Below are 27,855 nucleotides of genomic sequence, written 5' to 3' on the forward strand. Positions count from 1 at the left end.
ATGGGCTACAAGGAGAACGGTAAACCAATCACAGGGCTGCATGCAGACTGACCAACACTTTTTAAGTAACACCATTGTCTTGGTTTTTATAGACTCTGTGAAATCAAAAGTTGAGTTTTATGTCCAAATATTTTAGTATTTAGTATGTAAACCATTATGTTTTATGCAACTGGTAATATGCTATTGGTGTGTTCAAGTCCTCCTGGCAAATTTGTATTTATGAATTGGGAAGTCGTAATTACGACAGAAGGTGCATTCAGGTCAGTTTGGTCAGATCAAGATGGCAATGTACTGTAACATTTCGACTAAACATTCAGCAAGATTTATTATCTCAACTTCTACAATATGTAATTGCACAATACTATGTAATTTTATACATAAAACTTTAATAGATTTAATTGTAAATAAAAAATGTGGTGGCATTTATGTGCATTCAGCTCTTACATACATTCTTTCTGGCATGCATTATATGTTGTGGTCACATTACCTTACTACATTGTATATTGTATAAGGCTTTATTCAAAATTTTCTGATTTTATAGACCCAGTGAAATCAAAATTAGAGTTCTGTGGCTTTTAGTCTATGGGCCCTATTTTAACTTAGCGCATGGTCTAAAGCACACAGCGCAGGTGCACTCAGGGAGTGTCCGAATCTACGTTTACTAGTTTAATGACAGGAAAACGGTCGTCGCGCCCGGATGCATGGTCTAAATTGGTTGTCCCCATTCTCTTAATGAGTAATGGGTGTTTTTTTGGGCATAACTAGCAATAAACCAATCAGAGTCTCATCTCCCATCCCCTTCAAAAGCCAATTGTGCTCGTGTCATGACGGGTTCGCTATTTACATGTTGCAATGTAATTTTTCATTTGTAAAAATGTTTGTGTGCTGCTGCGTGTCCCTGTGTGTGTAATAAGCAAAGTGTACTCTTGTTGTGCACCTGCCTATAGGCGCATATTACCATGTGCTCTTTAAATAACAAAGAAAAAATATTGCGCCAGACTTTAGAAAAGGTTTGATTTGGTCTATGATGCAGTCTATTTTCAGTTCCTCAAAATAGCAATGCGCCAACAATGCGTCTGACCACACCTCTTTTTTAGACCAGCACGCCCATGCATGCCAAATGCACGCCCAACACAGGACTTTGCCGCATTGCCACCGGGTGTATAATAGGGCCCTATGTCTGCAAACTATCTTAGTATTTTAGTAGTGAAGTGCAGCATTATGTTTTATGCAACAAGTAAGATTTCAACTGTTATATTGTGGTCACATGACCTTGCTACATTACATAGTTAATTTCAGCGTGTTTTTGATATTAACTGGTTATTTTGCCTTTTTTAATCCAATTAAAAAATGTTTTACATTATCATAGAACAATATAATAATGAGTCAAGAAAAATATATTTGGTCAATATTTACATACTAGTCATAGTACACATGCTATATACTTCAGAAATTAGTAAGAGTAGTATGCTATTCTGAAAAGTGTTTAGCTGTTTTTTTTTTTTTTTTTTTTTTTTGCTATTTAAAAAAAAAGAAGTTGCAGTTTTCTGTTTTAGTATATACAGAAATACATGAAGAAAACTTGTGTTAAATAACATGTATGTATAGTTTATGCAAAATTAGCAGAGTATTTGAAAAAAATAAATATTTTAATGTAAGTTTTCAGGTTTGAAGTTGGGAAAATTAGTTCAGTACTCCAATTTATTGCTAACCTGCTGTTAATTGAATGAAATACTAATACATTTCACTGCTTGAAAACTCAAATAACTCACTAATTACATGTGTGGCAGATACTGCAGATATGATTAGCTAGATATTTCTCTCTCCGCCGCCGATAACTGTTTGTGCTAATCTTAACCTCTCTGTTTCTTTCCTTCACTCTTTTTCCTGCTTCTGTGCCTGCAGTGGATATTTGGTCAGTTGGTTGCATCATGGGAGAAATGGTGCGCCACAAAATTCTGTTCCCCGGCAGGGATTGTATCCTTCATGAATGAGTCCAAGCTGGCTTGATTTTCTATCCAATAAGAAAGTAGCATCAATTATCAGTTTTATCAAGCAAAATTTATCTGTGTAATTCTTCATAATACATAAACTGCATAGTGCTATATTTTTGTCTCAAATTACACTGAAAGAAAAGAAAATAATATTTTTTTCGGTACACACAAAATAGTGAGTTTTTGTTTTGTTTAATTCTATTAAACTTTTAAAAAATTCATATACTTTTTAGTGTTGCGTAATATAAGTGAGTGAGTGAAGTGAGTGAAGTGACATTCAGCCAAGTATGGTGACCCATACTCAGAATTTGTGCTCTGCATTTAACCCATCCGAAGTGCACACACAGAGCAGTGAACACACACACACACACACACTGTGAGCACACACCCAGAGCAGTGGGCAGCCATTTATGCTGCGGCGCCCGGGGAGCAGTTGGGGGTTCGATGCCTTGCTCAAGGGCACCTAAGTCGTGGTATTGAAGGTGGAGAGAGAACTCTACATGCACTCGCCCCACCCACAATTCCTGCCGGCCCGAGACTCGAACTCACAACCCTTCGATTGTGAGTCCAATTCGCTAACCACTAGGCCACGACTTCCCCGTAAAGAGTGTTATAAATAATAATACCAATGTTCATCTGTTCAGGCATAACTAATCGACTAAGTCTGTAGTTTTCCTAACCTGCAGGTTTTGCTCAGGTTTTAATTTTTTAGGTGTAGCTAAGTCCAAATGCTGACGTTTTCTGACTTTATAACACTCTTACCTTCCCTCATTCCCTTCACTCCTGTCACGGCTTATGCTGCTGGAAGGAACACGGAGCCGAGGGATAAACGAAACAAGGATTTATTAAATAAAACATAAACAAGGTAAGTCGTAAATAACAGGTGGCAAGAGGCAAGTGGCAAGTAACAGGTGACAAGTAGACAAGTTGACATTTAGACGAGTAGACCCGACAAAACAGAACTGAAAGGACAAGGCATTTATACAAGGGATAATGGGGAAACAAAGGTGGATGGCATGACTAAATTAACAGGGACATGGAACACATGGGGAAATGACTAGACACACCTGGGAACTAATCAAAACCACACACGGAAGACAGAAACTGGGTCACAGGGGCAAAAACACACAAAATGAGTCCAGGTGTGTGACAGTACTCCCCCCTCCCGGTAGGTGCGTCCTCGCACCGTAGAAACAACAAAGGGAGGCGTGGGTGGGAACTTGGGAGGAGGTTCCGGTGGAGGACAGCCTCCCAGGAGGGGGCCAGCAGACAGGGACTACAGAGGAAGGAGCCAGGGAGGAGACAGGAAGGATGTGAAGCAGGAGGTACCCAGCAGGACCCAGGCCACAGCCATAACGGCCCAAGGTGGGGCCGACGGTGGAAGGAGCCATGGAGGAGGAATGGTCACTGACTCCAGGGACTCGACCCACGGCAACGGAGCAAGTGGAGGAGGAGCCCGAGGCGGAGAGCCGAGGAGCCAGGGTGACGGGGAGGAGCCGGAGGTCCTAGGCGGAACAGATGGCTCTGGTGACTGACGCGGCGATGTGGATCCGGAAGGCCAGAGTGACCGAGGACTGAGGTGTAGCCGAGGGGATGAAGGAGCCTGACGGAGCCGGAGGGACGGAGGGATGAGGCGAAGCCGGAGGAGTGGAGTCCCGAGGCATAGGATGGACGACGCCAGACCAAGGCGGAGCCGGAGGGACGAGGGAGCCAGGCAGAGCCTGCGGACTGCCGGGCCACGGCGGAGAGGAAGGAGCTAGGAGCCATGGTGGAGCCGACGGGTCAACGGGCCGAGGCGGAGTCCAGGCCTCAGAGGCTGGAGGTGAGGGAGATGCCGACCAAGGCGTCGCTGGAGGATGGCGGTCCCGCTGAGCTCGCACCACAATGATGGTAGGCTGAGGGCGAGCAGAGGGGCAGCCAGACGACAGCGGAGGAGGAGGCAGGAGTGGGTGGGAGGGTGGGAATTTTGGAGGAGCAGGCATTGGAGTAAGCTCTGGGGCTGGAGCCCTTCCTGGGCTTAACGGAGGATCAGGAGCCCGTCCTGGGCTTAACGGAGGATCAGGAGCCCGTCCTGGGCTTAACGGGGGTTCAGGAGCCCGTCCTGGGCTTAACGGGGGTTCAGGAGCTCGTTCTCGGCTTAACGGGGGATCAGGAGCCCGTCCTGGGCTTAACGGAAGATCAGGAGCCCTTCCTGGGCTTAACGGGGGTTCAGGAGCCCGTCCTGGGCTTAACGGGGGTTCAGGAGCCCGTCCTGGGCTTAAAGGAGGATCAGGAGCCCGTCCTGGGCTTAACGGAAGATCAGGAGCCCTTCCTGGGCTTAACGGAAGATCAGGAGCCCGTCCTGGGCTTAACGGAGGAACAGGAGCCCGTCCTGGGCTTAACGGAGGAACAGGAGCCCGTCCTGGGCTTAACGGGGGAACAGGAGCCCGTCCTGGGCTTAACGGGGGAACAGGAGCCCGTCCTGGGCTTAACGGGGGAACAGGAGCCCGTCCTGGGCTTAACGGGGAATCAGGAGCCCTTCCTGGGCTTAACAGAGGATCAGGAGCCCATCCTGGGCTTACAGGAGGATCAGGAGCCCTTCCTGGGCTTAACGGGGGAACAGGAGCCCGTCCTGGGCTTAACGGGGAATCAGGAGCCCTTCCTGGGCTTAACAGAGGATCAGGAGCCCATCCTGGGCTTACAGGAGGATCTGGCATAGGTGAATTGGAACCCCCCTCATTTTGACCCATTTGGCGCTCCATATTTTGCTCCCTCGTGGTGGGCAGTGTCGCCGGCTCTCGCACCTGGTCTGACGGGATGCTCTCTGGCTCTCCGTCATCGGTGGGCTCGGGCTTATGCCCCGTACCGTGGGGAGATTGTAGGCTGGGCTCTGGGTCCAGAGTGGACCTGGCGAGATCCTCCATTGGGCTGACCGTGAGAGGGGACCCATTTCTCACCAGATTCCACTCTATAAATGCGGCGAAATCCTCCCGAGGACCATCTTCGGGCGACAACGCTCTGCACCTAGGGTTCAGGCTGGCGTGATAAAAGGTGCAGAGCGCGTGGTCCGGGTAGCTGGTGGCATTAGCTAGCCAGAGAAACCGTCTGGTATGGTCCTCGAGAGACAGTCCCTCCTGCTCCAGCAGGAGGAGGAGGTATTCGGGGCGATAGAGGGGATCCATGAAACACTACGGAAAGAAAAAAGACTGTGAAAAAAAAACGGAAAACAAAACGGAGGGAAAACACGCAGTTTTTAACTTTTTCAGGTCGGGTCTTCTGTCACGGCTTATGCTGCTGGAAGGAACACGGAGCCGAGGGATAAACGAAACAAGGATTTATTAAATAAAACATAAACAAGGTAAGTCGTAAATAACAGGTGGCAAGAGGCAAGTGGCAAGTAACAGGTGACAAGTAGACAAGTTGACATTTAGACGAGTAGACCCGACAAAACAGAACTGAAAGGACAAGGCATTTATACAAGGGATAATGGGGAAACAAAGGTGGATGGCATGACTAAATTAACAGGGACATGGAACACATGGGGAAATGACTAGACACACCTGGGAACTAATCAAAACCACACACGGAAGACAGAAACTGGGTCACAGGGGCAAAAACACACAAAATGAGTCCAGGTGTGTGACAACTCCTTTATTTAAGATGTAGTTCATTAGGATGCTGTGGGGTCATTGTCTGATGTGTTTTTGAGACCGATGTGGAGGCACCTCTCCTCAGCACTGTAGTCATTCGCCCCTTAATGGGAAGCGGTTCTTGCTTAATTGGCATTTAGAGACAGTGGAACTAGTTAAATAATGATCTCCCTCTCCAGTCACTCATTAAGTTAACTTTATTCATATATTTAGTGATTTTGCTTTCAACTGCTGTTTTGGAGGGTTCGGTGATGGTAATGAATCCTAGAGAGTTCAATTGTAGTTATAGTAAAGTTAGTAGGAGTGCAGTGCTTGATTTTTTGCTCTCCAAACTGCAATTAAGGTATCGATCCTGTAGACCAAGCTTGGCTTATTTGGGTCTTTTCAGAAAAACTCATTAACACATGCTTGGATGAACGTCTTTGCTGTGCTGTTTCGTTTTACATAGTAAACATCTATAGGGTGTAATTTACCAAAGCCTGAAACATTAAATCTATTTAACATCTTCACTTTGGTTGCATTTACTTTTGCAACTGATATGCACGAAGGCTTTTGGCTTTGGCAAAAGTTTGCCCTTGCTTTTTTTTATTTATTGTTTTATTACATTTTGCTAACCTCTTTTAGATTTTTAACATAGACTGCTCTGATCTCTCCATTTAATAATAAATTACAGTTCTTATTGTGTTAGGCTATCTCTCTCTGCCAGAGTAAGTTCATACGTGATATTTTGAACAAAAGAGTCATTGACTGTTCAGCTGCCTGCCTAAATAGCATTTTAAAGCATCTTAAGCAAACGGCTGTTTGATGTAGACAGCAAAGCATCTTAGTGTCTTATAAAATACAATATTTTTTTTGGCAAATTTAAGTGGCAGATTTATTTGTTTGCAAAGGATATCTGAGACTGCACTGCAGCCAGCTTTGTGAAAACATGAATATAAGCAGTTAGCTTAGCAACATGCTAATGAAAAACTTCAGTGGAGTCAGTTGAATCAAGCATCTGAGTTGCTTATGTAGTGCTCTAATTCATGTAATTATACTGAAATATACACTGCATGTGTTGTTTATTGAGTGTCTGATTGTATGTTGTAGTGGACATGTGGTCTGTAGGCTGTATCTTTGGGGAAGTTATAAGAGGAACAGTGCTGTTTCCAGGGACAGATCGTATCCTTCCTGTCAGTCTGTTCTCCACTCCTCACTGCTGTCTCCATTCATATTGTACTTGCCAAATATGACCTCATATTTTATATTTATACACTCTACTGTTCAAAAGTTTGGGTCCAGTAAGATTTTTTTGTATGTTTTTGTATCTAATGCTGAATTATTTGACAAAAAGAAATCAGTAAAAACATTTAAAGTCGAATAATAATAAATAAAATAAAAAGGAAATAAAAATATTATTTTGCTTGTCAAATATGACATTAAAATGTATATATAATATTAATATTCATTTTATGAAAAATATAAATTTTATAGAAAGTATTTTATTTTCAGAAGATCAGCATTTATTTGAAAAAAAAAAAAAAAAGTGAAAGTGACATACAGCCAAGTATGGTGACCCATACTCAGAATTCATGCTCTGCTTTTAACCCATCCAAAGTGCACACACACAGCAGTGAACACACACACACACACACACACTGTGAACACACACCCAGAGCAGTGGGCAGCCATTTATTCTGCGGCGCCTGGGGAGCAGTTGGGGATTTGATGCCTTGCTCAAGGGCACCTAAGTCATGGTATTGAAGGTGGAGAGAGAACTGTACATGCACTCACCCCACCCACAATTCCTGCCGGTCCGAGACTCAAACTCACAACCCTTCGGTTGCGAGTCCGACTCACTAACCATTAGGCCACGACTTCCCTTTAATAGACTTATTTATATCCTGATAAATAGTACATAATACATCCTTACTGAAAAATTTCTATAAAAAAAAAACAAAAAAAACTTACTGACTCCAGATATACAGTATATTAGATACAATAGCAACTATTATTAAATTCTTGAAAACTCCTTGAACAAAGGAATCTGATAGAAACTTTTTTTTATTATTTGAATCGCCATTTAACCTGATTTCGGAAGGTATCTGTAGAATGAAAGCTGCCAGGCAGCCGTCATTGTCTGTTTGCACTCCTTAAACGTCTGATGGCAAGATAGAGGGAAAGAGGAGCGGGCCGGGCTTTGTGTTTTGGGTGGGAGGAGGTGGGCCGTTCCTGAAGGATGATGTAATGTGGTCCTGGCTGCCCCGGGCCCTTTGAACCAGGACCTCCCTTTGTGGGAATCATCGGAAGCCTGGGAAGCAAAAGCAGTCATGTGACTCTCCAGGGCTTAATAGGCTACCATGACAACATCAGTTTCCCCCCTCTGTTGCTAGGCACCCATAGAGACATCTTCAGGATCCATTCACTCTGTTCAGCTCAGACCTAGATGCTGTAAACCATTCCCTTAAACACCAATAGACAAGAGCCCTGAATGCCAACAGTCTCTCTCTCTCTTTTCATTCTCATTCCTGCTCTAGATGCCCTCATTTCCCACCGCTACACTTCAGGAATAATGCCACCAATAAGGAGATTGCTGAGAGAAATGTCATTTCATAGATGTCATTTCAAGGGTGCGGTTCAGATTTATTAAAAAGTGTTTAGCAGATTTATTCAATGTTTATATACACTTTTTTATGTTTTTGAAAGAACGTGTCTTATGCTTACCAAGGCTGCATTTATTTAATGAAAATACAGTAAAAACTGTTATATTGTGAAATATTATTAAAAGCTGTTTTCTTTAATTTATTCCTGTGATGTAAAGCTGAATTTTCAGCATTCTTCAGTGTCACGTGATCCTTCAGAAATCATAATATGCTGTTATAATATTAATATTTTTTGTTCCTCAATGAATCATGGGGGGGAACGTGTATTACAGTTTCCACAAAAAAATAAATAAAATTAAAAATATTAAGCAGCAAAAACTTTTCAACATTGATAAAAATACAAAAAAACATTATTAATAATTTCACCAATAATAACTGGGCACCAAATAAATTCTGAAGAATCACTTGACACTGAAAACTTGAGTAATGATGCTGAAAATTCAGCTTTACATCACAGGAATAAATTGCTTTTTAAAAGATATTTAAATAGAACAATGTTCTTTTAAAATGTAATAATATTTCACAAAAAATATTTAAAAAATGTTTCACTAAATAATATTTACAGTAAAAATAGTACTGTTTTTACTGTATTTTTGATCAAATAAATGCAGCCTTTGTGAGCAACAGAGACTTCTTTCGAATAAAAATGTGACTACTGTAGATATTTTATTAAAAAAAAAAAAAAAAAAATATATATATATATATATATATATTTATTTATTTATTTATTTATTTATTTTATCAAATGCAAAAGTTGTAGTAGAATTGTATAACTCAATATAATATAATATAATATAACTAAATCAATATATTGTTTTCTGTGAGTGAGTAAACAAGATAATTTTCACATAATTTAGAAAGAAAATTTTAGGCTACAAGCTCCAGTTCTCAAAAATCCCGGGAACCATTGTTCTTTATGTGTTTTATTGTCTTATTTACAACCCGAATTCCGGAAAAGTTGGGACGTTTTTTAAATTTTAATAAAAATGAAAACTAAAAGACTTTCAAATCACATGAGCCAATGTTTTATTCACAATAGAACATAGATAACATAGCAAATGTTTAAACTGAGAAAGTTTACAATTTTATGCACAAAATGAGCTCATTTCAATTTTGATTTCTGCTACAGGTCTCAAAATAGTTGGGACGGGGCATGTTTACCATGGTGTAGCATCTCCTTTTCTTTTCAAAACAGTTTGAAGACGTCTGGGCATTGAGGCTATGAGTTGCTGGAGTTTTGCTGTTGGAATTTGGTCCCATTCTTGCCTTGTATAGATTTCCAGCTGCTGAAGAGTTCGTGGTCGTCTTTGACGTATTTTTCGTTTAATGATGCGCCAAATGTTCTCTATAGGTGAAAGATCTGGACTGCAGGCAGGCCAGGTTAGCACCCGGACTCTTCTACGACGAAGCCATGCTGTTGTTATAGCTGCAGTATGTGGTTTTGCATTGTCCTGCTGAAATAAACAAGGCCTTCCCTGAAATAGACGTTGTTTGGAGGGAAGCATATGTTGCTCTAAAACCTTTATATACCTTTCAGCATTCACAGAGCCTTCCAAAACATGCAAGCTGCCCATACCGTATGCACTTATGCACCCCCATACCATCAGAGATGCTGGCTTTTGAACTGAACGCTGATAACATGCTGGAAGGTCTCCCTCCTCTTTAGCCCGGAGGACACGGTGTCCGTGATTTCCAACAAGAATGTCAAATTTGGACTCGTCTGACCATAAAACACTATTCCACTTTGAAATAGTCCATTTTAAATGAGCCTTGGCCCACAGGACACAACGGCGCTTCTGGACCATGTTCACATATGGCTTCCTTTTTGCATGATAGAGCTTTAGTTGGCATCTGCTGATGGCACGGCGGATTGTGTTTACCGACAGTGGTTTCTGAAAGTATTCCTGGGCCCATTTAGTAATGTCATTGACACAATCATGCCGATGAGTGATGCAGTGTCGTCTGAGAGCCCGAAGACCACGGGCATCCAATAAAGGTCTCCGGCCTTGTCCCTTACGCACAGAGATTTCTCCAGTTTCTCTGAATCTTTTGATGATGTTATGCACTGTAGATGATGAGATTTGCAAAGCCTTTGCAATTTGACGTTGAGGAACATTGTTTTTAAAGTTTTCCACAATTTTTTTACGCAGTCTTTCACAGATTGGAGAGCCTCTGCCCATCTTTACTTCTGAGAGACTCTGCTTCTCTAAGACAAAGCTTTTATAGCTAATCATGTTACAGACCTGATATCAATTAACTTAATTAATCACTAGATGTTCTCCCAGCTGAATCTTTTCAAAACTGCTTGCTTTTTTAGCCATTTGTTGCCCCCGTGCCAACTTTTTTGAGACCTGTAGCAGGCATTAAATTTTAAATGAGCTAATTAAGTGGATAAAAGTGTAAAATTTCTCAGTTTAAACATTTGCTACGTTATCTATGTTCTATTGTGAATAAAATATTGGCTCATGTGATTTGAAATTCCTTTAGTTTTCATTTTATTAAAATGTAAAAAACATCCCAACTTTTCCGGAATTCGGGTTGTAAGTGTTTAAAAAAAAAAAAAATTCACTAACCACGCATAACATTTTTTTCTCAAAAATACAATCATGTACATACATGCATTTCACTAATTATTATAGCCCAGTTTGTACTGATTACAGTGAGATTAGACTTTACCCATTTAGATATTGATAAGAAACTGAAAAAAGCATAAATGTCAGGGCATGACAAGACTTCTCCAGGCCCCAAAAATACCCTTAGACTCCAGAGGGTTAATAATTATAATTAGCCATTACTGTGATATTAATGAATGTTTTATTGCATTTTTTAGTCTATTGACTGAGTCCAATCTTAACTATAGTTATAAATCTTAATTATTCCAAACTTTTGATTCGTAGTGTAAACAAAAAATAAATAATTAATATCTTTAATACTTAAAGAGTAGTAAGTAATAATAGTAAGTCAGACAATCTGATTAGAATGGATTGTGGGCCATTATGTCATCAAAGACTCAAATGCTCACTCCTCAAGCGTAAGATGATAAATATATCAAAGCATGGTCAGTCTTCTGTACTGTTTGTCCATATCTGATCTTGTTTATACTGTCTAGAGTCTGGTAATTGTTTGTTTGAATGAGAATGTCTGCAGTCTCTGTAAACACTTGCAGCAGTCAGTAAGCTTAACAAAAACGCTCGGTGTGAAAATCACATCCTTACTCACTGAGGACGAGGAAGCATTGTTTGTTTTGCCAGATTGTTTGTTTGCAGCAATAGCCAATTGAGACTGCATGTGAATTGTTAAAAAATAATAGCATGGACTCTAATCTAATAACAGTCAGGACTTGAACTTGGGTCCCTGTGAGCCAAGGGCTCTTACTGTATACGTCAAAGCATGCGTGATGCTCTCTGCACCACAGCTCTGAGTTTCTGATATACAGTAGCTCTGATATTATGATTTACAACACAATTTATCTAGACCAAGGTCAGAAATGAACAGGGATGTGTGGCAAAAAATAGCACAGAAATTGATAATGTTGGTAAAGAGTTCCTGTTTTTGTTGATTTACTTTTATGGATAAAAGGTAATGAATACATAAATTATCAATAGAATTTAATCAATCTAAAATTATACCTCTGAAAATCAGTTCCAATGGGCAAATAGTGGCTATTAATGTAAAAGTTTTTTTTTTAAAAGATGTTTTTTGCCTTCGAAATAAACTCTTACAGGATTCCAGTGAGAGTCCTATACCAGAATGCAAACACATAATGAAACTGAGCGTGATAAAATTGGTTAATATTGGAATATAAGGTAATACTGGATCTTATGGAATCCCAAAAATTGGGATTCTCTTGATTGTAATGACTCAGCTGATGAGGGTTTAACTCAAGTATTATCTCATTATCTATGTACTGATTCAGTTTCTTTCTGTTTAATTAGACAACAAATTCAGGATTTTTCTCTCTACGGGCCTAATTAGGACCCCTCTGAGTTTTTTACCTTTACTGATTGAGCTCTATTATCCTGGAGTGGAAGTGTAATCAAACTTTATTTCACATTATGTCGTTATCTTCATGTTATACTCCACTTTAAAGTGAAGTATTGTACTTTGTATAATGCATAAACCTCCAGGGCCATACGTAGGTGTTTTTTCCCTGACTCCACCCACATTCAGACATTGACCAGTGGAATAAGGTTATAGAGCAGCTTGGCACGCCCTCCCCTGAGTTCATGAAGAAATTGCAGCCAACAGTGCGTAACTACGTGGAGAACAGGCCAAAATACGCCGGCCTGACCTTCCCCAAACTCTTCCCTGATTGCCTCTTCCCTGCAGACTCGGAGCACAACAAACTCAAAGGTAAGCAAGTTTGTGTACATTTAGTTGTGAGCGTGTTATTTGGCATACAGTACAAACATTTGTCAAGTACTATCAAATCATTTTGTGTATGTGTGTGTGTAGGTTTGAGGTTGAATCTCATGAAGAGCTCTTGAAATACTCTTGTATAAATAAATAAATAAATAATAATAAAATGAAAATGTAAAAAATAGAACAAATAACTTTTTAAATAATTACCATTTTAAAATGTAAATATAAAATAATATTTTTAATTACTATTATTACATTTTGTAACTATTATTAAATATTAATGTTAATATATTAATGCAATTTATATGTAAATAAATATAAACATTTTTATGTAGATCATTTAAATATATTAATATATTGAAGCCTATTTGTATGACAATTAGAATTTCCCCTATTCTTAAGACAGTATAAATAAATAAACATTATAATTAAATATAAATTAATATATTGTAACATTTCATGTACTAATATATTTTGTGTAAAGGCAACAATGCTTATTTTGATGACCATTAGAATTTCCTTGTCTCTTAGTAATCTAATGTAATATTAAAGATATTTTGAATTTGAAAAAAAAAAATAATAATAATAATAATAATAATAATTATAGAGTACAATTATAAGCCATTTGTGAGATTCACTCTAAAATGCTACTAGGAATTATCACAGGTGAACACTAATCATTTCAGTTTGATTGATCTCTCTTTGCTGTTTTCATGGTATGCCTGCATGAATCAGGCAGCAATTTTCTTCCCATTTGCAAAAATTGAGAGACATTTCATAAATTGTGCTTAGAGCTGTAGTCATTCTTCAGGGGAAAGCGGAGGAGAATCATGAGCTTTTGATATGAAAATTGTGTGGTGGAGTTTATTCTCAGTAAACAGACATCACAGGCAGATGCTGAAAGTTCTACAGTTTGGGAAACAAAGAGGGATATAAGGCAGTGCTGATTAGACTCTGTGGTGTCGGTGTAACTGTAAATTGGCTGGGTGAGATACAGTATGACGAATATGAGTGTGATTGTGAAGCGGGACCACTGCCATCAGGTAAAGCAGCTAAAGGCTCTGTCTGACACAGTGTGCTGGAGAAGACGGAGCACCACATGTGCTTCTCAGTTTCAGGCATTGTATTGTACTACACATTTTTGATGACCTGCTGATTCAACTCATTAGCCTGCAGCTTCATTGGTGTGTGAGATATGCAAGACATCCAAAATGGCCAGTGCTGTGGTCCACGCCAAAGACCAAAACCGAGAGCCACACAATATTATTATATTATATTATATTATATTATATTATATTATATTATATTATATTATATTATATTATATTATATTATATTATATTATATTATATTATATTATATTATATTATATTATATTATATTATGCTTTCAGTTTGTGTTTGTTTTAATTTAATTTCATTTGTCATTTTGTAATTTAATTATATTTTATTTTAATTAATTATTGTGCATTTAAATTTTCTGACTTCTCATGATTTCTTTTTTATTTAATTTAGTTTAATTTTATTATTTACTTTTATGTATTTAATTTTGTTTCATATTTCATTTTAAAAAATTGCATTTTATTTAATGTCATTTTATGTCATTTTTGACTATTTGTGATTTTCATTTTGTTTTTGAGTTCCATTTTATAATTGTATTTACATTTTGAATTACATTTTATATTATTTCATGTCATTTTTTAGGAGTTCAAGCGCATATCACTGAGAACCTATTGTAATTGTTAGAATGGCTAAGGATCAGCAATCTCCATGTAAAACTAATCAGGCAGATCAAACCGATATCACATTTTTCAAGGCCATAAATGATTGTATATTGCGTGGTTTTTCACACATACACACAATATTTGTATCAACTGATAGGCCTTCTCATTCTGAACAACTTTGCCTCTAGAACCACTGCTGTCAATGAAATAGTTTATTACATAATTGAGAATATGTCAAAAAAAATATTAAAATAAATAAAAGAATCTACTTTTGCAAACTAGTCCTAGGGTTTTAGCTTAAGCTCGAAAACACCACTGCAGTACAATTCTCTGGACTCTCTAGGTAAATAATTATCAAAACAAAAACCCTTTAAACTTTTTAATTTTATGGAGATTGGTCCATAGGTGGTGCTATAACAGTTAAAAAGTCTTTAAAAACACTATATTTCTATGGTAAATGACATCAAATTGCAGAAAATGTTAATATATTAATGCATACACTAGATCTTCCCATCGTACGATCAACCCCCTCATATTGAGCAACTTTGCCTGTATGTCGATCAAATTGTTTTTTAAATATTTAACATTATTTAAAAAATCTACTCCAATCCAACCCAACCACAGGTGATACTATAGCAGTCATAAGCATAAAAAATCATCATACTGTATATCTATGGTAAATTACCTGAATTTGCCAGACATTTTTGTTAAACACAATTTATCTTTGGCGGTATGGTTCCTTATGGGGGTTCTTGCTCCCAGAATAATTGAACATACAAGAACATTACCCTACCCCCCCTCCGGAACCATGAGTTTAGAAATACATGACAATTAAGACTCTTAGTAATGTCTTTAAACAAACACTGATAATCGTGTAGATGTGGCAGTGGGACGTCTATCCTGTACCCTGGTTATGAAGATGAGTGTCTCAGTGAGGTCCATGCCAAGATTTTGAAAGCCAACCAAAAGGTACACAGTAATATGCTCATGCTTATAATGGGGAGGGAGGGTTGCGAGCCGTTGAGAATGCTTACCGAGCAGTGGTGCCATGTATATATGTCCCGTGTCTAATAGGAGAGTGGTAGTGATTGGAGCGATTTGACAGCTGACCGCATCTGCTGGTCACAGCCTTTGCCTCCGTGGCCTGACTGAACTAACGCTGCGCTCGATTTAATCATTAATTTCAGTGGTTACAGGCTGGCTAGATAATAAGTTTTATATCTCTTTTCATTTGTGCTTATGCCTTAAAGCACTTGAACCCCAATAATCGGTCTATTTTCATTTTATTTTTGTAAATTTGAACTTTTTGACTATTTGTGATCCGCATTTTTACTTGGTCTTCTAACACTTAGCCAATATAAATGTGCAGTTTGTGTTATATTAAACACATTTAAACAAAATTGTGTTATATTAAACACATTTGACAAATTGATATTGAAAGGCAGAGAGGGGGAGCGAGAGAGTCAGCCATACAGATCTGTAGAAATCGGTGTCAGCCATTTTGAAGCGGTCTAGCCAGTGGCAGAGAAAAGGGAGAGATGGAATGCCGTAAGAGGAGAGAGAGAAAGGGTCTGACTTTCCCTAGCTATTTTTAGAACAAGAAAGTGAGGGAATGAGAGAGTGCAGAGAGGTGGAGGGGAAGAGAGTGAAGGAAAGGTGAGAGCACGAGGAAAGACAAACAGGGAGAGTATGATATTTTCAGCGCAAGGATGAAATGTGAAGATTGCTGTCTGATTTGTGAGATTTTTGAAAAATCTGGACACAAAAAACTGGAGTAATGATGCTCTAAATTCAGCTTTGCCTCACAGAAATAACTTACATTTTAAAATATATTCAAATATATTCAATATATTCAAATAGAACAATATATAGAACAATATTCGTTCTTATTGTAATAACATTTGACAGTATTACTATTTTTACTGTATTTTTTGGTGAGCAGAAGACTTCTTTTCATTTTAATTAGCCTTTATAAAAATGACACAATTCTGTAAATTGCCTCCATTTAGCTGATGTAAACTCTCTGAAGCTCAGTTGTGATGTGTTCTACAGCTAGTCAGGCCAGAGACTTGCTGTCTAAGATGTTGATCATTGATCCTGCTAAGCGGATATCAGTGGACGAGGCCCTGCAGCACCCCTACATCAACGTGTGGTACGACCCGGCCGAAGTGGAGGCAGTGAGTACAACTCTTCTAATTCTCTCAGCGCTATCGATTAGTGCGCCTGCGGTCATCTGTCACCTGTTTATCCTGATTCAGCAGCCTGTGTCCAACTGCTACTAGCTAATTAAAGACTGACTCCATGCATGTCTTTTATATACTGAGGACTACTGTGTTAAAGTTTGGCCAAATTCAGTATTTTCAGTCATCTGTTTTTTTCTGTTTTTCTACATGGTTGGACCACTGTGACCAATCATAATATCCTCCATCACTCACAACTGATTGAATATCCACAAGAAAGAATTATTGCTATGCAGTGTACGTCGGCATGATATACTACAGGCGTAAGGCCTGTTCACACCAAAATGTAATTTTCAAGACAAAGAAAATGCATGGAAATATTTTTAAATGAAATATTTAATTTAATAAAAAAATATATATATATTTACATTTTGTTTGTATTTAATTATTGATTTGAATTTACACGTGTTAAATAATTATGCATTTCTATTATTCATAGAATATTTCTAATTAAACCCTACCTTTTTAAAGCTTATATATATATATATATATATATATATATATATATATATATATATATATATATATATATATATATACACACACACACACACACACACACACACACACACGTATTGATATCTTTTTATTTACTTATTTATTTAAAAAAATGTTTCTCTCTCTTGTATTACCTTATATTTTGCAGATCTAATAGATCCTCATTCAATTTTTAGCTGGGTTTATTTTTACTTTTTAGGTTTTCGCTGCATTTGTTAAGTTTGTAAATGTTCGTGGTTGATTCTGGGGACCTTCATCAGTTTGAGAGGACACAAGAAAGGAGTAAAAATAACAGAAAGTTGTCCTGTTCTTTGATGAAGTTTTCTAAACATTTAGTAAGCATTTGGCTTGGCTTCTATTCCCATGTCCCCTTTTGACAAACAGCCTGTTCTTCTCTAAGTGTGTCTGTACCGTTTCAAAGGGGTTTCAATGATGCAACACGTCTGGTTTTCTTGTTCTAGAGAGTACAGAACACAAATTATTATATAGCTCACGTTTATTGTCTGTAAATATGTTTATAGCTGTAAGCAGATGTCATTTTATGTGAACGCTCTTTTCTGTTGACCCAAATATGAGACAAACATACTAATATGATGAAAATCTGACAATCAGTAGCAAGTAGATGTTTTAATAACCCATGAGCATCGTTATGATTAGTGTGATTCTTTTCTCCCTCTCCCTGGTGTTTCTCTTTCTCTGATGAAGGCCAGGAATCAGCCGATATCTATGGTAAATAAAGACCATTCCACACTTAGGAAATCTCCTTATAACAAATCACTCACACACCGATCTCTTAGTAACACACACTGATTTCTAGAACTCAAAAAAAAAAAAAAACAGAAAAAGATTGCACAGTGTTTGTAGGGTGTGAATATCTGTGTGCAATTGTGTGTGTTTGTATTGTGTACTAATCCTGTAGAATGTATGAAAGGAACAGTGAGTTTAAATTCTGTATTCAATTAACATTTAGAGGCAATGAATAGAATAGAATAGAATAGAATAGAATAGAATAGAATAGAATAGAATAGAATAGAATTCAGGGGAGGTTTGAACTTTTTTAAAGCACCAAATCTTCCCGGTTGGTAGTTTTAAATGAGTTTAATAAATCAGATGGGAGCCCAAACTTTGATCAAATGCTAAGTTATTGCTTTTTATGATGCTGTATAATTTTATGACATCATTTAGTTCAGCCAGTCAACAAAAATCCACCCAATCACATTGAACAAACGAACAGAATCGCTGTGCATTAAGGAACCCCAGTTTCTCATAATGCTGCATTCAGTGCCATTTAATCTCTCTCTTTCTGTTTCTTACTATTTAAATGTCTCTGGCTTGTCACAAATCCTAGTGAGCTGTCTATGTAGACAACATTTTTGACATTTGAATCAAGCACTAAAATGATGCCGGTTTTCCGTCTGAACATTCGAATGCCGAAAATGCTGCTGAGGTTTGATTTGATTGTTCAAATGTGTCCCAAAAATGCAGTCTAGCTAGGCTGCTCACAAGGTCCTGAGACACAGCCTGTCTTTTTTCATGTCTCTGTCTTAAATCATCCAAAATCTTACTGCAGACTTTTCTCTGCGTTTCTGTACTAATGGTGGTGTTTGATCCTTATTTACTAAGTTCTTACTGTTGAACATGTCAACTGCATGTGCAAGTGGTGGTGACACTTCACATTACAGGGTCCATGTTATTTTACATGAAAATATTGTTAGTTTTTAAAATGATTATGTTCAAAAAGTCTAATTTAACAGCCAAATGTACTTTACTCCTTATATTGTAATATGAACACTGTAATGTAACATATTAAGCAAGATATTTAACATTACAAGTCAGGCACTCATATGTAGAGCTGTTTTCTGAACATGATTTATGCAAAAGAAAAAACATGACATCACATAAGAAACTCTGCAGGAGCAGATGTGATATTTTTAGAGATTATTAAAAACTAAATATAACTACATACAGTATACTGCCTGATGTATAATGTATGGTAACTAGTTTCCATCACAGAAAAAAAAAACGTAATTGTTATATTTTTCAAATCTCATAATTCTCACTTTTTCCCATCACAATTCTTAGTATATGTCTCACAATTTAGACTTTTTTAAAAATATAAAGAGATAAGAAATCAAAATTCTGAGATAATGAACTCTGAATTGCGATATAGTAAAAAGCCAGATTTTTGGTGATTAAATTTCACCTTTTTTATTCAATGGCAAAAAAAATAATAATAATGAAAAATAATAATCCAAGATATAAACTCAGAATTGCAAGGGGGGGGGAAAGTCAGAACTCTGAAAAAAATTTATAAGAATTGCGAGTTTATATCTAAAATTTATAGTTTTTATTTCGCTAATGACTTTTTTTATATCTCGCAAGTTATATCTTGCAATTCTGAATTCATATCTTGCCATTCTGCAAGAAACAAAAAGTCTGAATTGTGAGATAAAAAGCCCCCTTTTTGTTTTTTATTCCTTGGCAGAAATGTGCTTCCATAATAAAGCATGTATTTGTATTCTTTCTTTAAGTGGTAGGAAGATTGTGTTTATGATTAAGGACGAGCAATGATGTTTATCCAGAAGACTCTCAGTGTTTATGATAATGTTGGGTACTGACTACATGTGTTCCTCTCTCTCTCTCTCTATCTCTCTCTCTCAGCCTCCTCCACAGATCTATGATAAACAGCTAGATGAGAGGGAACACTCGATTGATGAATGGAAAGGTAGGCCTTCATTTGGAGCTCTCTGCATGTGGACATGACATAACTCACGGCCCACAGACAGATGAAGAGATCAAGCAGTAAATCATTCACAGTAGTTTTTCTATCATGGTGGCCACTTTCCATTGACTTCAGTTGTTACTTTAACGTTTACAATGGACTATTTCAACTGAGATAATGATTCTGTCAGATGCTAAAACTAGCCCTCAAATAAACCTTTCTGTAAGACTTGATTTAGTATATTTAGTAGATTCTTTTCCTTGTGGAGACCATTGGCTGTTCAGCACAATGTACATGTAGATTATTTCAGGTTTTAATTTCCTTGTAGAGACTAGTGTTATTTATATACTGTTATAGCATTAATGTAGTATAGTATTATTTTTAAGTAGCTTTTATTTTGTACCATCACCTTAAATATTAAGTTTAAGTTTCTATCTTCTTTTGCCATTTTTATTATTTTATATTTGTATATATTTGTATGTTTTTATCTTTATTGATTTATTTACTTATTTATATTAATTAACTTTTATTTCAGCTTTAGTTGTAGTAATTTCAGTACTTAATTTTCAACTGAAACAAAATTCTGAAACAAAATATTCTCTTAATATTTATAATTTATATTTATTTTTAGAATTTGTTGTTTTGTGTGCGTGTGTGTGTATATATATATATATATATATATATATATATTTATAAGAAACGTTAACAATAAAAACACTGGTTTGTACACATGGTCCCCACATAGCAAATTAAGCAAATTTAGCTAAAGTGTTTTTGAGTTTATGAGATCTAGATGTGCTCATATCTCTCTGTTTTTCTCCACCTGTGTCTCTCTGGCTCAGAGCTCATCTATAAAGAGGTGATGAACTTCGAGGAGAGAACAAAGAATGGTGTGGTGAAGGGACAGCCCTCTCCCTCAGGTACTCTCTGTGCATAAGCTATGCTTCTGTAAGTCAATTTAAAGTGATTTCAGCTGTTTATGTGAAACCCTCCCATTGTGACTGCTCCATTTGTCCCTGTCCCTCTCTCATCTCGTCCGTGTGACTCAAACAGAACATGTCTTGAGTGTGGTTACGTGCTGGTTTTGAATCTGTCATTTTGAAACTGTTGTTGTCCATTGTAGACTTTTTATTAATTAAAGGTGCTGTAAGTGTTTTCAGCCACTGTATTCCACTAAAAATCTATGAAACCCTGAACACAGTGATTGACTGGCTGTGAGAGTGATTCTGATTGGCTAAAACAACATGGGTCTCTCCCAAAGGTTTGTGCTCAGACAGTTGTGAATTATTAGAACCTTGTCAGATTGTAGATATTAGATTTGGATCGGTTTGAAGTGGTTTATATAAAAAATGCTTATAGCATCTTTAAGAAAGCACTATTTTCCACTTGAGTAACACTTGACCCTTCACTAAGCCCCGCCTTAAAGATGTCACTGACCAATCCTATTTTAGCAATGGTTGCCATCCAAAAATTTATAAATTCAAGAAAGCTTTGTCTGTTTTATAATGTAAATCAGTGGAAGATCTGTGAGATTTCTACACAGTTTTATGGAAAACATTATTTTTCATCAACACCAGTAAGAACACTTACAAATTATACATAATTATACATATATTTTTTTTCAGTTGACTCTGGGAAGTTTTTGCTTTTGGATTCTAGAGATTTTGCACTTGTTACTCTGTAATTCAACATTTTTTAAAGACAGATGGCTGAAAAAATAAACTGCTTTGCAGTTTCAGTTTATTTCCACCCACATTAAAATAAGATCCAATTAGTTTATATCAGCATATTATCTTTCATGTTCTGTAAAGCTTGCTTGAGTTGGCAACTGTAACCAAGGGGTGGAGCTAAGCGAAGGGGATTTGTTTTTGTCTTTACATTATGTAAATAAACCATTATGTAAATAAATGCTACAGGAATGTAAAATCACCAAGTACTGTTATATAAAATATATATATAATATATATATATACTGTTATATAAAAAAATTATTTAGGAAATTAATGCAAGAATTTTAATGTTTAAAAGTGTACCTGTATATGATTTTAAATTGTATATTTGCTACTGTATATGTATAAGTTTCATAATTAAGGCTGGAGTCCGGGGCGTCTGATTTCATCATTTACAACAATAATATATTTCAGGCAAGTCTGAAATATTTTTGGAATTTAGTTTGTGTCAAGCATTTCCTAACTGACTGAGTGAAGAGGCTTTTTCTTTGAGGTTTGTGTCTGCGTGTGACCTGTAGAGGGCAGCACATGTGTGTGTGTGTGTGTGTGTGTGTGTGTGTGTGTGTGTGTGTGTGTATTAGTGCGGTGCTGCATGTCTGCAGTCCTGCAGCACTGAGAAGGTGACAGACAGTGACAGGAGCTGCAGTTCTTCCTGTTCACTCTAGTCTTATTTGCATATTAACCTCCAAAGGTTTCTAGACGCTTATGTTTTGTGATACTGCTGGGTTGTTTGAATTTATTTTGCTTGTGTTGTCAGTCCTTCTCTGGCCTCATTTCTCTCTCTCTCCTTCTCTCACTCTTGCTCTCTCTCTCAGTCGGTCTCCCCTCTTTGTAATTAAGTGCTGAAGAAAGCAGTCGCAATGCAGCTCTGGATTTCACAGCAGAGTGGGTTAGTGTGTTGAATCGTGTGTAGAAAATCACATATTCAGTTCAGTTCAGTTTGCTTTTCATAAACATACATACTGAATGTCATTTCAAAACAGCTTTACAAATAATAGCATTAGTAATGACCACTTTTATGAAAAGTATCATTTATATAATTTTCTGACAGCAAACAGAGCAAATATGAAAAAACAGCAGGATATTGATCACATGAATAAATATTGCTGGATAAGACTGGTGTTTATAGATGTCCTGCACCTGCAGTGGACGGTTGTTGATTTTTTTTAGTTAAAAGGGACATTGTACATTAATAAAATATTTCTGTAAATGTACTAAAAATAGCAAAAGCTTATTTTTCATCTATGATGTTGCGTCCTGTAATGAAAAGTGATTCAGTGTGTTTAGTTAAAGCCGCAGAACTGTACTGTGGTTAAAATCAATGCCGGCTGTAAATCCTCGTTCCCTTCCTGTTTTATTAAGGATCTTGGAGTCTGAGATGCTGTGTCTATCCTGCAGTATAGGCGGGAGATTTATGGTGGTCTCTGGGACGCTGGAGGTGTCCTTTGTGGGCGATGACTGGAGGATTCTGATAAGTCAGAGCAGAGCAATGTAGCTGAAAGTCTATATTTCCTCTGGAGCGGTCACTGAAATAACATGTTTACTGAGAAGGGAATTGTGGGTAAAGAAAAGCCAGCGTAATGTGACAAGAGGAGCTGTAGGGCAGAGGTCTTGAGATGGAAACAGAGCAGAGGGCAATAGATACCCAGAAAACAGGTAAAAACCATTTTGGAATTCGAACTAGTCCAAACTCCCTGATGAAAAATTCAGCTGGTTTAATATGATGTCTTGTACTGACCAGCTGAAAAGTTGCCAAAAACGCTCTAAAAATGACTAAGACCAGCAAACCAGTTTAGGACTAATTAACATTTTTCATTTATGTATTTTTTATTTTTTTCTTGGCCTGGTCTAAAATTTGTTTTAGGATGATTGGTATATCTTTTAACTTTATAATTACTATAAAGACATCAACACAGCCTTTTCATAAAGTATATTACCATTCAAAAGCTTGGGCTCAGTAAGATCTTTTTTTTTTTATAAAGTAATACTTTCATTCAGTTAGGATGCATTAAATAAAAAATGACATTAAAATATTTACTTTATAATTTTACTAAATGTTTCTGAATATAAATAAATTAATGCTGTCCTTTTGAACTTTCTATTCATCAAAAATCCATAAACAAAAAATGTCACAGTTTTCACAAAAATATAAGCAAAAAATATTACATTCAAATTTATAATAATCAGAAATGATTCTTGATCATGTGACACTGAAGACTGGAGTAATGATGCTGCAAATTCAGATCACAGAAATGAATTAAATTTTAAAATAAATTCAAATAGAAAACATTTATTTTAAATTGTAATAATATTTCATAATATTACTGTTTTTACTGTGTTTTTGATCAAATAAAGGAAGCCTTGTTAAACAGAAAACAGAATTCTGGACAATGTGAAGAGGTTTTTGTCATTTATTCAGATTTTTTGTGTAAACATTGCTGGCCACCTGTGCCGTGATGTAACAGACACTCTCAGTGTGATGTCTTGTGTAACTAGCGACCATGTTTTGCTGGTCTGGCACATTTCTACAGAGTGAAAGAGAGAGAGAGAGAGAGAGAGAGAGAGAGAGACTAAAACATACAGTGACCAAAAAGCTGACAGCGATAAAAAGCCTTTGCTGAGCCGGTGTCACCCACCCTCTTCATTTTTTCTTTTCATATTAAAGGGTAGCTTCTGCTTTCATCATTTATCATATTGCAATTTTTCTCACTCCAGCCGCACTCTGCAGTCACGCTCCAAAATTGCATGTTTGAAATGTTAATCTCAAATGAGGATGTGGGCAGTGTACTCTAAAGTTATTATAAATCATGTTCACTGCACTGAATGGGTATTAAAGAGCCGCCTTCTATTAAAACGAAAGATGTAGGCTGTCAGTCAAGTAAATTAGCTTGTAATGTTATCGTAGGGAGCCGTTTAAGGGTTATTTGCATTTGATTTTTATCAAGAGCAATCTCCTTGCGGGTTATTGGATTGGGCTGAACCCTTGTGTTCAAGCAGACTTAGTGAAGGATTGGACCAGTGATGAAAAAATAGGGACAATTTTTCCTTTTTCAGGAAAGATTTTATATTTATACACGGTGCACTTTCACATGTACAATTTTGCTGGATGTTTTTATTCACTTAAAGCTGTGTTACACACTGCATGAAAGATAATTTTCAAAAATCCGTAATGGGGCACTGTAAAGGCATATTTTGTTGCAAACATGTAGAATGATCGTGTATCTAGTTACGTTTGCTCATTCATATGGTGTTAGGGATGTGAACATATCTTGCCCAGTTTTAGCTGCATAAATTAACATCTATAATCATGTATCTTGTTGAGGAATTGTGTGGAATTACTTTTATAGGCTACCAGACTTCCGATTTCCGACTAGCACACACACACACACAAACATAAATGTATACTGATATTATTTTCAGGTTAATATGTAAACAGACACAGAAAGTAAATATTCTCAAGATAATATTGTGTATATATATGTATACTGTTTTAAATATCTAACTATATTTAATATAATATTAATGAAAAATTACGCTGTGTCTGAAAGCTCTAAAATGATGCGTTCGGAGGCAGCGTTTCAAGTCATGAAGGCATCAAGGCTGCTTCTGATCGAATTTTGAAGGCAGCATAGATGTATCCTTCGCTGCCTTTGGTATCCCACGATCCTGTGCGTTCCATTCCGTGACGGTTGGGATAAAACAAATAAATAAAAATGGCGCCTGAAAGTTGCGTTTGGTGGTCAGTTTGTGTGTAAATGTATATTTCTGAGTAACTTTTTGCACTTTTTATGTCATTTCTAGCATTCTATTTTGTAGATGATAAAAACCTTTACGCTGCCTCAGAAGCCTGTCCGAAATCAGATTCATGAAGTGCCTTCGTGCAAAAACACTGCCCGCCATGTCATTGCCTCATAAGGCAGCGAGACAGCAAGTCAGCTGCCAATGCTTTCAGGCGCAGCCACAGTGTAAAATTATTAAATAATTATTAAACTTAAAGATTTATATATATATATATATATATATATATATATATATATATAGTGTACAAAATAGTCCAGGATAACATGATTTGTTGATATCTGTACGATCAAATATATCAACATTCAGTATCACCTCAGGACTAAACCCAGTCCATGGACTCCAGCCTTAAACAACCCACTTTCATCCCTATGGGATATTTGTACATATTTTATCGTTATTGTGCTTTTTATTATTTTATTTATTATTTGAACATTTGCTTGTAGTATCTCTTTGCCCTGTAGACAGCGCTGTGGCTGCACTTTTTTTTCGTTGTAACCTTTTTTTTCTCCGTTACTTCCCTTAGCGCAGGTGCAGCCATGAACAACAGCGAGAGCCTCCCCCCCTCCTCCTCCGTCAACGACATCTCCTCCATGTCCACCGACCAGACCTTGGCCTCTGATACCGACAGCAGCCTGGAGACATCCGCCGGACCGCTGGGGTGCTGCAGGTGACTAACCGCCTGCCTGCGCAACCCCATGTTCTTCAGAAGGTGAACGGCACCCGTGAACCCAAATGAGAAATCCACAAACCTCTAAAACATGTAATTATGGAATAAAAAAATGAGTTAATATACAGCGCCCTCTACAGGGCAAAGATATATATATATATATATACGTACAAAATAATGTGTCACGCGTAAATGACAACAAAGTATGCATTTTCATTCAAAGAAATGGCTGAATATGTATATTTATGAATCTTCACTAGTTGCTTTGCTTTGAATCCCCCTCATGTGGCATTTAAAAATATAAGAAGACTTCAAAAAAGGAAGAAAAAAATTGGGCATCAATGTAAAGTGTATATCGACTGGCTGATATCTAATACCTTACAATTTTCTGTGCATCACTTGATGTGGCAGGGTGGGCTTTTATTTTAATGGTCACTGATCAACCCTTATTTTCTGTGATGGTTATTAGCTGGTGCCGAAACTCTCTGGTGTTTTTGGACGGGCCGGTGTGTCTGTATGCGATTTCACCTCTAAGGAAAAAAATACCATGTACAATGGCACCCCCTATCTTTTGTATATATGTAATTGTGTACAGTTGTGAGGTGTTTTCAGTGTGGGACTGACGGCCAGTAGAGGGAGTATTTGCACACCTTGCCACATCACAGCAAATCACCCGTTTCCCTTTGCCTGTAGTCTTGCATGGTCAGAGAAACAAGTAATTAAGCTTATTAAACATATACAAATATAGAGAACCCTGGGTTAAAGTAGGCATTTCAAACGCTTCACAGGAAGTGAGGCTGCTTAACAGGAAGCCATTGAGGGGTACAAGCACTGTCGCTGTTATTTTCCGACTTTCAGCAGCCCTGCTTTTTGTGTTTGTGAAACTCTGACTCTCTGCGGCAGCATTGCATGCTGTTCCATCACCCTTGAAAGGTGTGTGTAACTAAGACGAATGCAGGTCGAGCACATGCACCTCATCTTCCCCTTTTGTTCCTCGCAAACGAAATCTCATCTCGAAACTCATATTTTTGTGCTGTCCGAAGGGACTCAATACGCTTACTACCTACATTTCAGCTGGAGTTTATTTATTAAACTTATTTATTTTCAGATCTGGGAAGTGCCTTTGAAATAATGCAGTTTCCTCCTTGAAAACATGAATATAGTAACGCGACGGCTCTGATAGAGGTGTTCCAGGTTGTGTCGGATATGTCAGGTCTGTTTACCTAATCCCACAATCCCCTATTCATGTAGATTTACTAGTGTAGAGATCCGGATTTTAGATCCAAGTGTTTGTCAAATATGTTTTGGAGCCACTGTTGCGATGTAACCCCCCTCTTCACATTTTATTGTTACATTTTTAAAAAGACAAGTAATGTAGTCTTTCAAACACACATTGCTGATGTTTTTAGTATTAGGTAAAGACTAGCTTCATTGAATAAACATTATGCAGTATACAGTTAATTGAAAATATATAACATTTAAGTTGTACGGTTTTGTTTTGTTCATGTATTTGTTCGATTTGATCCGTGTACTAAACATTTTAATAAAGGGATGAAATACACATGATTTTTTTTCTTTTTTTATGTAACAGAGCTCTCATTTTATAACTCATTCTCACCCAGAAACACTCTTTTGTCAATAAAATCTGTTCATTATTATTTGAAATGATTTCTATTTTTAGGGTACACATTATATAGCTTTGCATGTTAATGTTTATCCGATTCAGCTGAAAGGAATCGGAAGTCTCATTCTGACAGCGCCCATTCACTGCAGAAGGGAGCAAGTGATGTAATACTAAATTTCTCCAAATCTGTTTTGATGAAGAAACAAACTCATTTTCATCTCGA

At 37.2% G+C, this 27,855-nt stretch overlaps 1 protein-coding gene across 12 annotated transcripts in view; it reads left to right on the forward strand.

Annotated features, from left to right (window-relative positions):
* Positions 1-27,569, forward strand: part of mapk10 (mitogen-activated protein kinase 10) — a 66,362-nt gene extending 38,793 nt beyond the window's left edge. For 6 of the 12 annotated variants that reach the window (XM_059541651.1, XM_059541654.1, XM_059541657.1 and 3 more), the window contains 8 exons: positions 1-19; positions 1,906-1,977; positions 12,436-12,618; positions 16,403-16,527; positions 17,794-17,817; positions 19,750-19,813; positions 20,653-20,730; positions 25,870-27,569. The exon at positions 1-19 is cut by the window's left edge and continues 147 nt beyond it. In XM_059541651.1, the coding sequence (XP_059397634.1) occupies positions 1-19; positions 1,906-1,977; positions 12,436-12,618; positions 16,403-16,527; positions 17,794-17,817; positions 19,750-19,813; positions 20,653-20,730; positions 25,870-26,012 (708 nt within the window). In that variant the 3' untranslated portion in view covers positions 26,013-27,569. Of the gene's footprint in view, positions 20-1,905; positions 1,978-6,712; positions 6,785-12,435; positions 12,619-16,402; positions 16,528-17,793; positions 17,818-19,749; positions 19,814-20,652; positions 20,759-25,864 lie in introns of all 12 variants that reach the window. The other 6 variants (XM_059541650.1, XM_059541658.1, XM_059541660.1 and 3 more) reach the window with 6 other exon arrangements.
* Positions 27,570-27,855: the final 286 nt, after the last annotated feature.

The sequence above is a fragment of the Carassius carassius genome, chromosome 47 (assembly GCF_963082965.1).
Source record: "Carassius carassius chromosome 47, fCarCar2.1, whole genome shotgun sequence".
NCBI classification, from domain to species: Eukaryota; Metazoa; Chordata; class Actinopteri; order Cypriniformes; family Cyprinidae; genus Carassius; species Carassius carassius.